General features: G+C 37.4%; 1 protein-coding gene across 2 annotated transcripts in view; it reads left to right on the top strand.

Annotated features, from left to right (window-relative positions):
• LOC124167585 (myosin-I heavy chain) overlaps nucleotides 1-13,916 on the top strand; it is a 506,524-nt gene that overhangs the window by 130,418 nt on the left and 362,190 nt on the right. For both annotated transcript variants that reach the window (XM_046545559.1, XM_046545558.1), the window contains exon 2: nucleotides 4,224-4,330. In XM_046545559.1, the coding sequence (XP_046401515.1) occupies nucleotides 4,224-4,330 (107 nt within the window). The remainder of the gene's footprint in view (nucleotides 1-4,223; nucleotides 4,331-13,916) is intronic.

Below are 13,916 nucleotides of genomic sequence, written 5' to 3'. Positions count from 1 at the left end.
GAGAATTGATTCTGTTCTGTATGCTATTTTTTCATAATTGAAAATCCATGTTTAATAAAATATTAACATATATAATCACCCACCGCGACTTTAAATGGGTTTACAAAAGTCGCCACACGTGTCGCTGACGGACAAATTGATCCGAGTTTTGCGGGGAAATAAGGAATAATTAGGCCTATTAACCAAAATGTATATACATGATGATTTTATTTGTCAAGTGCATAACTCTTCAATGCAATTACTCGTAATTTCAAAGAACAAGATGGAAAATATCGGAAAAAAGTGGATCGCATTGCACTCATCACCGCGCCGCGGACATTTTTGAAAACAGATTAAAAGGCGACGGAAGTGGCAACGGAAATCAGCCTTCTATGGGATGGATTTGGGCCTCCTCTATGCAGTCCCCTTGATTGCGGGACAAGTTTCTTGCCTGTTTGTCGATGCGAAACTTTGGAAGTTAGTGAAGTGGTCGTTTTTATGCCCTCGAGTTGGTGCGAAGTTGTTTCCTTAACTACATATGTTCTCAGAATGTAAACGCAGTTGTTACAATAATGCCCGTTTTGCGTGTTAACTAATATATATTGTTAGAATCAGCGGGATTCATTTTGCCTTTTAGTAAGGATGTAAGTAGATGGTTGGTGACTTCACTACCTTGGTCCTAACACTGTCTCGTGCGTTTCTATGGTAACGTGTATTGTATCAAGCATAACTTTAAAAAAATCTAAAGTAAAAAAACTAAACAACTACAAAGAACGCAATCACCATGTAATGATGATTGTTTGCTTGATTCCTTGTTTATTTAGAGTCATGAGAGGGTGATCCTTTTTGGTATCACCATAAGTGACTGATTCACTGTATGAAATTCAACAAGAAAATTTGGTTTTCGTTACGCTGCCGTGGCGTGTGATTAAATTTATTCATTGTACGAATCTCTTTGTTTGGATTTGCCATAGTGCAATGCTAATATTTTTTACTTAAAGTCGTTATGAGTACATGGCACGTAAATTTTCTAAATTTGGTTTTAAAAATTTAAATGAATCAGTTAAAATGTTTTATAGTATATCGTTTGCACTCTAATCAATTTTTAATACGTATCATGTTTTTTATCAATTGCACCTCTCATAACCCTGCAGTAAGCCTTGGAAATGGAAAATAAAAATGCGGTTATTTAAAATAAATAAAATGGTTTATGCGCAAAAGCTCCTAAATCTATAGATATCATATATATGTAAATATATAAATATAAGAAATGATTCTAGGAGAAGGATGCATTTTTTATTTGAAGCTTGTGGTCACATTTGGTAAATTTCACAGAAATACTCTTTGATCAATTGGTATTAAAAATATTGGCGTTATAGTGAGGTGACTAATTTACTTTGACGTATTATCTATTTGCCTTGCGTCACTTTTTCATGATGTCTAATTAAGTGTTCTCATTCGCTGTACCACTCTATTTGACTTTTCATCACGGAAATTCAAGTATTTAGCTCCCCTTAATGCTCGGAATTAACTGCGTGGCCTATTTGCTGTGGTTTTACTAGCCTACTGCAGGTATGGAATCATAAGCAAAGCATTTAGTTTACTGTTTAAATTGCCTATGTCAACGATGCGTATTAAGAGGCATTGTTTTGATATGCATTCTGTTGGTTTGGACTCTTAGTGAGCAAGTTTAATCCTTGGTTTTATTTTTCCGCAAATGTGATCCCTTAATAATAATAACACAGGCCAACAATGAAAACACTTTTTAACTGAATATACCGTATTCTAATGTTTTTATAGTTGCTGAATCCAAATGTGATGGTTTTAAAGTTGTATCACCCACCATTTATTCAAATTTTACAGTTAAATTTGTGAAATCAAGCAATATTCTTAGAATTTAACAGCTTTTTTATAGTTTAATAAAATTGAAAAGGTAGGTCTAATGAATGAAGGTAATGGGGGATTACTGTTGGTACTTCACCGAGAAGTTCAGCCAGCGATTCATCGCAGAAAAAGCTACACAACAAGCTTCAAGGAAAAAAGGGAAAGAAATGTAGACCAATTCCAGTTGACAAGTGAACCCTGTATTATCACGCTGTAGTAAATACAAACAATTTTATCACGATATAGTGAACAGTAGGTACAAAAAATTTTAAGATGTAACACAGTGTTTCATTGATTTCCCTGTATACCGTATAGGGTTATTAGACTAAATATTAAATACATATTGCTTGAGAACTACGGGTGATACAAAAAAACCAAGTCCAGGTTTGGATTCGGCACATAAAAATCTATAAAGATCAGCTATTAAAATAAAAAAGTTTTCAAACAAAATTTTTTTGTTGGCCTGTGTAACCTATGACTCGGAAAATATTTATTATAGTCAATAGGTGTGATTTACGGACTAAGTGGGTTTCTGATGGAACCAATGATTTACAATTAGATGAGTAGGACACATTTAACTGATCGCTATCCAAATAGATGTGTACTTTAAAGGAAATGTTAAAAAGTATTTATACGTTCATGCTTGTTTTGACTGATAATATTAACTACGAATTACTCTTGAGTTGCTATGAGATTTAGTGGCTTGGCATCATGATAAATGACTGATTCACTGTATGAAATTCAACTCAAAATTTGGCTTGCGGTACGTTTTCGTAGCGTGTGATTAAGTTTGTCCATCATTCGTACTCCTTTGTTTGGATTAGCGATAGTGTAATGCTAATATTTTGCACCGAAATTCGTCGTGAGTACACGAAATTGTCTTCGCAGTCGTTCACTTTGGCCACACTACAAATATGGAGATAGGAAAGCATTGAATGAAATGTTTTCATTGTCTTTAGCAAACAGTTATTGTTATGAGATGATCTTTAGCAAGTTTATTCTCGTTTTAGCTGTATTTAGGCCATATCAATCCTCAAACACCATTATAGAGTTTGGTAGTAACCTAGTAACAATGGACGCAGTGGCTAATGGTATTCTGGCTTGACACTGTAACATTGTATTCATCTCCAGTTATTGAATTATTATTAAGTATTAAGTAAGTTAGCCATTCCACATCAGGTCAAAAAACGTTTGATCTTTAGAATCTCAGATTTTGAGCAAAATTTATTTGCCTGCATGTATGCTCCTCTACATAAATACCCCTGGACTGCCATTACATAAGTATTTCGCGAATTATGCATATTTCAGTTTTTTCACATTGGCAAAAACACCAAGATTACGTGGCATTAATAATAGTTATCCATGTATATATCCCAACCTAGTTTGTAGAGAAATGTAATTCTCATTCTAAAAGTGAGACTTTACATGCAATATAAAATAAATTGATTTTAAGTCAATTCCTGCTGTTGTTAACTTTTCACGTTTTAAATATTTTTGTAAAATTTCCAGAAAAAATCATCTCAGAATCAACCGCAACTTTTATTGCAAAATTTTGACAAATTTATTTTATACAAAAAAATTAAATTTTGTGGTAACACATGAATGCGATTAAAAAAATATTTTGAAAAATTTTCTCTCTCTCGGGTCCTTCATTATAAATGAATGTAGTAGGCCTATAAAAAAGTCTTTATGAATATATGAATTTCTCCAGACGAGGCGAGGAATTTATGTATGCATACGTTTATTGAGAAATATGTAATACACTGCCAGCCATTGTTTAAAAATCTGGATCTCCTCACTGCGCCGTCCATTTATGTTTATAATATTGTACAGTATGTTAGATCCAATACATCTATATTTTATAGAAATGATAACCTCCGCAAACAATAAATCGGGAGATCTGAGGATTTGCGTGCTATGCAACTTAATTTTAAATTGTTTTCCCGAGGTCCCAAAGTTAATGGGATAAAAATTTAACATTTAATCCCATGGCATATTAAAAAAAGGGACGAATTTGAATGCCTTCAAAAACTATTATGTAACTTTCTCCTTGATAAATATCTCTATAAAATTGAAGACTTATTTATACGAGTATTTATTTGTAAATATGTTTTGCATTTTTCTCATTATATCCTATAAATGTGGCGTGTTCAATACATTACTTATGATGCCTCTCTAACAAATAAATAATTTTGTCAGCATATCTCAAAGACATGGTGGATAAGAGAGAAAACATTATTTAATGGTAAATTTTCTATCAAAAGCCTATCAGATGTCCTTGTAATCATGTTGTTTTCATTTGAGTTCATATCTCCCAGGTTCATGTAGCACTTACCTGATTATGTTTGATATCATTTCAGGATGTCGCCCAGAAGATGGAGTTCCGGACATGACCGTTATATCGGACATCGACGAGATGGGGATTAACAAGAACTTGCAAGTGCGGTACGACAGGGATCAGATATACGTATCCTTTTCAAAAATTCTATTATTTCAGATATACTATCAACAGTTTTGCTCGGCCGTAAACTCTGCCGAGCTAAGGTAGGAAAATGTTTTTCATTTCTTTTAAAAACCGAATATAGTGGTAAAAAATGACTTTATGGTCCACACGTATTCTGGAACTTATGAGGCTAAAGTAAACACAGTTTGACGTAAAGTAACTCCTCTTTCCTTTTTTAAGACATTGTAATATAAATATTACAGCTCAAACTAGAGAATATAATATATTTATGGACACATAATGCAATTATGTGCATTAAAACACATTCAGAATATGAGTCACTATTTCATTCAAACAAAAATATTTATTTACCTAGCAACCATTTCTTTATGCATACTTTATAAGCGACAGGCTACCCTTAAGCCTGAATCACACGATTATTTTTTTTCGTCGCGAAAGTGATAACTATCGCGATCACTTGAGTGATCACTGGCAAAATGATCGTCGCCGGCAGTTGTTTTTAGCGATCACGATCGCGATGAGGATTCCCATCGCTATTTTCATCACTCGTCCGGTCGCTTTTTACGTCGCTGAAACCGTCCATAAAACCCCATACCAGCCAATCGGAACGCATGACCGTATAGTGTGATTGCAGCGCAGCGTTTGACAATTGTGGGAACGACATAGATGAACAAACACGCTATATATCTTCGTGATGCGGGTCCCATGACAACGAGCTGTGATATCGGAAATGATGCGAAAACCGACGGCGGGAGTGACCGTGTGATTCAGAAAAAATTATCAGTGATCACTTTCGCGACGAAAAAAAAATGATCGTGTGATTCAGGCTTTACTGACTCGACAGGCGAGAGAAAGCAGTTTCATTTGCAAATGGCAATGGTGGCGAAGATTCAGGGGATTGATCCAGTATCTGTTGCCATAAAGTCGGACGAGAGTGAAGTCCACGGAATTGGTTGGAATGTTTAGACATGGAAGGAGACTGGAAACTACCAAATTAGCCACTCTAGACGATATAGCCCCTCATTCAACGTGACCGGTCGGTGTCTTCCATGGCTTTCGCCGGTGTCAGAGTAATACGGTATTTGGATCAATAATGGAACTCTTAGCCAATGCCTTAGAGTTCCATTAACGTTAAGTTACTCGATAATTGTGTTCCGTCCCTCAGAGTGATAGCTCAAGCGATAGGTTTTCATGGACCAAAGAATTGATCGGTCGACCCATCATTTTCAGAATCACACGGTCATTCCCAGCGTCCCTTTATCCATCGCTTACTCGGTCACTCTCCATATTGAAAACTGTGGTTCAATTAATAGCCATACATCTAAATCTACATAATACCCTGCAAGCCACCTTTAGGGTGTTTGGAAGGGGGTGACAAATCACCAACATGCAGCATGCAAGAGGACCGCCACATGCACACCGCACGGTCATAGAAATATTACGCACACTAGCAAAATATACATGCTTATTCATAAAAAAATTTCTAACGGCTAGTAATTCCTAGAGCAAATACATGCAAGGTTAGAACTATGAGATACATGCAATGAGTGATCCTAGCGAGCGACGCCATTGATCCTATCAATTGAGACAACGTTGCTATCCTTAATAGTACGAGGGAAGAATGACATTTTAAATCTCTGTTTTGCAGTCTATTTCTTTTATTTTATTCTCATGATCGCGTCTACTATAGTACGATGGCAAACGAAGGATATGATTCACGTCGTCTGAGAAAATAATCTCTCCGAATTTCCTAAGTAAGTTAAGCCTATACTTCGATCTACGCTCCTGTAAAGATTCCCATCCCAACTCGTGTAACATACATAACATAGGTGGCGTTACAGTCGCTGTTAGCGGTCGTGTGTGATTGCGTGAAACGTTCATGTTTCCGCCATTATCGGAGCGATCGCCGAGGCTACGACTCGGATGGGACGAAAAAAAAAACAATGGTGTGATTCAGGCTTCATGAAACTCCAGGCCATTGCCTGAGTTTTCACTTTTTGAATAGGGTGGTTTCCTTTTATTTTTTTATTGCCCAAATCGAAATTATTACTACCGGAGTACGAATTTCACACTTTTAGATTTTTAAATGACGATATCTATTTTTCGCGACTAAACGAAAGGTGAAAAATTTCAAGCGCGCGAAAACGCGGCGGCTAAGTAGGAATGATGGGAAAAGTCCGCGTGACGTATTTCTGGTTCCAGCTGTCGGCGTGTGAGGTGACCATGGGGCGAGGCTTGAGCGCTGATACGATACGAAAGGTAGCTTGTCGCCCCCCAATATTCCCAGAAAAATATTTTTTGAATTATTTTTTTCGTGGAATTCGAAAATAATTTTATTGCGGCTGCAGAATTTGAGCCTGCAATTTGGAGTCGCTAATCATCACAGCACGACGATGCATCGTACAATAAAATTAAAAAAAATAATTTTATAGCTTCTAATTAGTCCCTTGATAAAATTTAATTCATGTAAAGCATGGTAAGTATCATAATCAGAACGTAATGGTGATGAATTATGAATCCAAGCTCTGTTTGATCCGTTTTTGAACTCGTTAAAATTTATACAAGCAATGTATGGAGCGAGTGCTGAGCGGGAAGGGGATTTCGAAAACAGTGTTGGTGGGTAGTATGTTGGGTGAACGAGGGAGAGGAAGGATGAGAATGGGATTTATTGATAGAATGAAAGGGAGTAGGCCTCATGGTGAATTGAAGAAGAAAGTCCACTCAGGGAGGGAAGACTACCAGAATTATTCTTAAATACTCCATGGAAACCTACCTTAATCGGTAGAATACTTTAATAATAACGATGATGATAGTCATATGCGGATTTAGGGGGAGGGCACGGGGGCACTTCCACCCCAGACGCTTAGCTGATAGACAAGATTTTTTTGAAGTTATCATGACGTTCGTTTTGTTTTGTGTATTAGAATAGAATGGAAAATGAAATTTATTATTCCGGGACATGTTTGTCCCTTAGTAACATATATGGTTATAAATATAATAGAGTCGGACATATTACAAGAATAAGTAGATCTACATAATACATCGATTTCACAGAATGCGACTAAATATATATGACGAAGTAGAACAAAAAAATACATATGTATATATAATTAACAGCACGACAAACGTATGAACTCATATATACATCTGATTTTATTTACTTTAGCATCAGCACAATAATCAGTTAACTTAAGCATTAGCACAATAATAAGTTAAGTTACAAATTTCAATTTACATGTAGTAATATTTCTTATATTACGGAACCTCAATCATTTAATTTCATATTAATAACTCTCATGTTATGATAAAGAGAATATTTCGTACAGTAATTGTTGTATCTTGTTTTTAATCCTGTCAGACATTTGATCCCCCCCAGAAAAAATCCTGGATCTACCCTTGATGATAATTAAAATAGTAATGGTGATACTGATGATGATGTTGATAGCAATAATAATAACATTAATACCGTGGCATCTCTATAGTGTGCCGTGTTACAGATTCCTTATCTTTTACCAGTCACAGAACAGGGAAAAGTAACGGTATACAAATCGTAAATAGATTAAATTTCACTTTCATAAGTATCACTGAAATGACCTTTTTATTCCTCTTTAAATACAATTCTGATAATGCTCACGGTATATTGAGTGGAAACGTCGTTTTTGCAATGATGTAATCCACTTCGTTTAAAGAGTCTGCCAGCAAAACGAAGATGGACGATGATTTCAACAGCGCGATACTCGTGAATAGCCTCCCGTAAAATGAAATTGCGAAGGCGAATCCACTTCGCGGCCAGAGCCGACAGTGGCCGTAAAATAGATTGAGTAGGATCGATTCTTCTTTTCCATTGTCGCCCGCGGTTTCCCATAAAGATCCAAGGAGATACAAAATCCGTGAAAAAAGCAAGTACCTTATATGAAGCTAAGTGAGCATAGGAGTCTGCAAATAAAGCAAGAACCCAGAGTTTGAAAAGCTCAATTTTCCAAAGCAAACAATGGGCTTTTTCATCATCTTTATTATATTAAAATCAACAGATTTAGGCGTTACTTGGTGGAACGATGAGATATTCATGGTTAAATAAAAACACAGTACTATTCCACAACCTTATTGTCTTGTGGAATAGTACTGTGTTTTTATTTAACCATGAATTTATTATATTAGTTTGGACTCTGATATATATGTTAAAATATTTCTTGGAGTGTAGGTCAACGTATGTTATGCAAAAAAGTTATTAAATATTTCTTAAATATGTACAAAGTTACGCCCTGATGATGATTTAAAATAAACAGAAACGTTATCTATAACTTTTTAGCATAACATACGTTGACCTACACTCCAAGAAATATTTTAACATGAATTAAACGAGGCCAAGATAAGGAAAAAAATAATTCTCTAATATGAATTGGAATCTCGTACTATGTAGTACTATTCAACCGGCCTACATTTTTGCTGCTCACAAAAAATTAGTTCCTAATGATAAGTGAAAATTGGTTCAAAAATCTCTACGAATTACCCATACGTCGAATAAAGGGATGAAGAAATGATAGAATCCAGTGATCAATCACAACATGGAATTATACTTTATCAAGAGAAACTAGACGCGACGAGAAGCTTCGTACATTTACGTGATCATTACCTCCCTCTCGGATAAACTTCACTGCCAATTTCTAAAGATCACCATACTCGTCGAAAAACATGAAAAAATCCATTCAGGCCGAGTCTTAATGGAAGTACCAATGGGAACTTTCACCGGAGCACCTGAAATACGACTGCAAACCGCCGCATACAAGGTATTTAAATTGTGTTAAGATTTTTCTTCGCCTCTTGCGATGTCTTTTCCGTAGTTTATTTCTTAACCCTTTATAACCCAATGTCGCTTCTAAGCAACATCAAAAAAACTTAAACTTTCAGCTCTATTTAGGAGATATCTAACAATAAGCTAAATATTATTTTGTAATGTAAATTTTAATGACGAAATATTTAGCTGCCAGGATAATTATCATTGAGCGTAAAAATTTCAAGTTTTCAAAATGAAAAATCTTGAGAATTGATTTCTCCCAGAAACAGCTCTGGGTTAGAAATGGTTAATTTTCCATTATATCCAAGTTATGTTTCATGCTCAGGTGTCTCCTTCCACGATTAACGGTTAGGATTAACAAAACACGTTCGTGAAGCGCATTAAAATAAATGACTTCGACACTGCGCGTTCCAAGTTTTCACGCTATTTTCTCCTTCAATTGAAAATTCGCATTACCACATTCGACACAATTTCATTATTCTGAGACTGGTCTCGATGGTAGCGGCGGAATTTCAGTAATTTTCTTTCCAAGAACACATTGTTGAGATCAATTTCCAGGACTTAAGTCTCGGAGATCTCTAAGAGGCTGAAACTAGTCTCCAACGGACACGGTCCTGAGACAGATCAAGTCTCTACAAAAAGTACTTTTTGTGCACATGCCCGATCCTCATTTCATGCCCATCGGTCAACATATTACGGTAGATCAGATCATAGAAATGAATTAAGAGAGATAGACCGCAGAACAGATTCAGAATGTAGTTTTTGTCCACGATCAATGAGAGACTATAATGGCAGCGGTGGGATTTACTAATACATTAATTGAATTGTATTGTAGCCTACTAACTAATGTATTCCTTAATGCATGTTTCTGAATTTTCTTAATATTTCTAACACCATGTTTAGGCTTCATAGGCAGATTGCATTCACGAGCAGTTGGCAAGTTTTGCCTTTACGTGAAAGTGGAGGTAAATTTTGTTTGCATGCGTAAGATTTTTATGACCTTTGCGGTGTGCATGTGGGAATCCTCTTGCATGCTGCATGCCGGTGATTGATCACCCCCTGCTAAACATCCTAGAGGTATTACGTAGATGTAAATGGGTCTTACTCTGTTCGTTTGTGTTTAGTACTATTGCGAGACATTCTCAGTGTACGTTAATCTCTAAAAGATAAAATGAACTATAACTCTACATCTACATAATACCCTGCGAGCCACCTCTAGGGTGTTTGGCAGGGGGTGATCAATCACTATCATGCAGCATGCAATTGGATTCCCACATGCACGCCACATGGTCGAAAAAACGTTACGCATACTAACAAATTATACCACCACATGCTGTTAGATATAATAATAAAATTCAGAAACATTCATTAAGTTTTACAGAGGGTAGTAGGCTACACTACAATTCATGCAATCTATTTATGAGTTCTATCGCTGACGTAATAATCTCTTATTGATCGTGGAAAAAAAGGCATTCTGATTCTGTCTGTTCTACAGTCTACCTCTCTTATTTTATTTGCATAATCTGATCCATCGCAGTATGCTGGCGTTCGTAAGATATTGTTAATTTCGTCAGATATGACACTGTTCTTGAATTTATCTAAAAGGTTTAGTCTAATTTTCAATCTACTGTCTGGCAGAGATTCCCATTCTAGTTTATCTAACGGGTCACTTATTCTAATTAGGCTATCGTAACGATTTTTCAACGACTCTACTGATGTGATGAGACGCAACCCGAATCGATGGGGCGCCAGAGAGATTTTCATCCATGTTGCCCGCTGGAAAGCAAAAAACATGAAAAAAGATCGGCGAATATTCTTCATGGGAATCCCCCAGTTTAGTATATGTTATAGTGACGAAATCCTCCAGCTAACCGTGCCTTCTCTTTCGTGGCAAGACATATCCTTACTCATCATCCCCGGAAAGAAGACTGAGAAAAACAAGTCGGGATTCCCAGTGACTGTCCTCAGGAGTGGAGACCAACCAACCCTTAACACGCGGGGAAGGACACCCTCTCTTTCCACCATGGAGGGGTGCTGGAAAAGGTTTGCCCATCAAGGGGAGGGTGCGTTTATTGAGTGGAAGGGCCTCTCCTTACAGTTAGAAAGGGCAAAGAAGAGGGGAAGAGAAAAACCCTACACCCCCTGTCCCTCCTTATAAATCGAATCCTAACCCCCACTGAACGCCTCCAAGAGGGTGATCCGAAGAAGGGTCTGGCGCCCCCTTATAACATCCCTCTTCGCTTGCAGACCCTGTCTAAGGGTGCGTCTGTGTTCCTTCCTTCGCAGACGGCATCGCAATGGGAGCATTGGAGGGAGCAGTAAGGGGAGAACGCTTTTTCCCTCCCCATAAATTCGCGAAGTCTTTTTTCCTGGTGGCATCTTGGCTGGAAAACATCATCCCTCGACGGATTTTGAGGATTTGGTGGTTATAAAAAATAAATATTGGCGGTTTTAAGATGATTTTTCCCGTGTCACCATGAAATACATCTATTCTTAATATAGCAAGAAATCTAACTCCAGCTCTTAGCATTCGAGTTTCTAGCGCCTACCTAGGTATCTGATGATGCTGTGAAGCGAAACCGGTAGTACCAATAAATTTAAAATTGTGGAAATTGCTCCTGCTTCTTCATTATGTCACGTTTCCACTCCATCTCGCCTGAAATCTCAGATTATATTTTTGTTTAGGGGTTTTTCTGGTGGTTGGAAAATATCATCCCTTGGTGGATTTTGAGGATTTACTGCTTATAAAAAATTAACTTGAGGAATTTTTGTTATAGAAGCGTAGGAATAAACAACGCACGGATGAGATAACTTTTATTCAATATGTATAGATTCAAGGTGTAAGGATTTGGTTTCTTTTGGTGGCTACATAATACCCCTCAAGTTGACTCCATATGTGGCGGGTGGTGTTACATCACCAGCCGCTAACAATAAAAAGTTAAACGTCGACAAGGAAACGTTCCAAATAGCATTTATTACAGTCCTTTATTGTTCGGGGTAAATTCCTATTCCCATCCGTTCAACAAAAAATCTCTCTCATTTTAACGTTTCTGTCGGACCTGGAAATATAATAGGGCTCTAATATAATGTTCTCCGTCTCGCATTGAAAGATATCTGTTGCTCAAGCCATCCATGCCAAGCACACAACTTCTGTTCTTTCCCTGGCAGCTTGCAGCCTAATCCGTGGAGAATCTATGTTACGATCTCTGTTTCTGCAACTTTTAACTAATCGCGTGTGAGTTCCCGGACAGTATGGCAGTGGAAGAATTGGAGGATGAACTGAGTGCACAATGTGGGAAAACTTTTTCCCACATTCCCTTTGACCGGGCAGGTTCCTTTTCTTGTGGAAACTTTGGTGGAACGACCTCGACGAGTATTTTTTTGAGGATTTGCCGTTTGTAAAAAATGGGCTATTGGATCATTGTCGTTATAAAAAGACGTGGATAAACAGCTCAATAAACGACAATAAAACGAACGACTTGCTATCGCTGTGAAGGCTTTCCTGGGATGCGAATTCGGTGGTTCTAATTTCTATAGCGTTGAATTCCCACCCAGATGGACGGGTTCAAATATCTGCGTGAATTCTTATTTTTTCAAACCCGGTTAGGGTCTCCATAATGGATGCCGATGTTTCGTTGGAAGAATTTCGCAAAATCATCTAGGCTTTGGATGCTGGTGATGCCATTGCCCACTCGAATGTTTCCGCGTAATATTCTCTTTCATCTAATCTTTTGATCTTGTGGCGGAGAAAAAGCCTTTCTTAAATGACTGAGATATAGTGCGTATTAGCATTAAAATCATACGCTTATGGTCTATAATCAAGCATTAAAGTTTTGGTTCCCACTTGATTTTTCATGTGTAGAGCTAAGAATGGGGACTAGAACTTAAAATGGGCAAATGAACGGCGGGACATTCCTTGCGTAGGTCGACGAATCATCGTCACGTGTATGCTGTGGATAGTGTCAACATAAAGGCGACAGATGAAGTGAAGTATCCAGAAGTTATGATAACTGCGAACCTATCGTGGGGATTAAATTATAATAGAAGTATTTGTGCGGGAGCCCTGAAGAAACCTAGGATTCGTGAAGCGTGTTGTGGACAGATTTGTGTGAAAAAGGAAAAAAGAGGTGCCATTTCGCAATCGCTTAGGCACACAATATGCAGAGAGCAAATGGGATCTGACTGAGAAAGAGTTAACCCATAGATTGAATAAAGTTATAAAGTAAGCTTCTGCGATTCGTCAAAAAAATAATGCTGGCGTGCAGACATTTTTACCCAGATTTTAAACGAATTGGGCTGAGAGCCGCTAGAGACTCGGAGGCTTCACGCTAGTGTTAGATTGCTTGAGCAATTGAGAATAGACATCTTTAAGAGCGAAACGCAGAACATAATATTAGAACCCCGCTATATTTCCAGGTCCGACACAAACGATAAATTAAGGGAGACATTTTGCCGAACGGACAGATATAGGAATTCGTTTTTCCCGCGGGGCATAAAGGACTCTAATAAATGCCAGTAGTAAATTCGTTTGAGGTTTTCCTTTTTATGTGCAAATGGCTGGTATCCTAACACCCCCTGCCACACGTCTTTTAGGCGGCTTGCGGAGTAGTATGTAGATGTAGATGAAAATCCTTTATTACTCTCACACGCTATAGATATGGGAATTGGCTTTATTTAATTATTTGTACCCTTACCACCGAAAACAGCTCATATTGGCCTTTTACATGGGGGTTTTCAACAAGATAACATTTACGCGTTAACGAACAACCATGCACTGGGGAGGGACAACCCATT

The sequence above is a fragment of the Ischnura elegans genome, chromosome 11 (genome assembly GCF_921293095.1).
Source record: "Ischnura elegans chromosome 11, ioIscEleg1.1, whole genome shotgun sequence".
Taxonomy (NCBI): Eukaryota; Metazoa; Arthropoda; class Insecta; order Odonata; family Coenagrionidae; genus Ischnura; species Ischnura elegans.
This window is presented reverse-complemented; position numbering and strand designations above follow the sequence as displayed.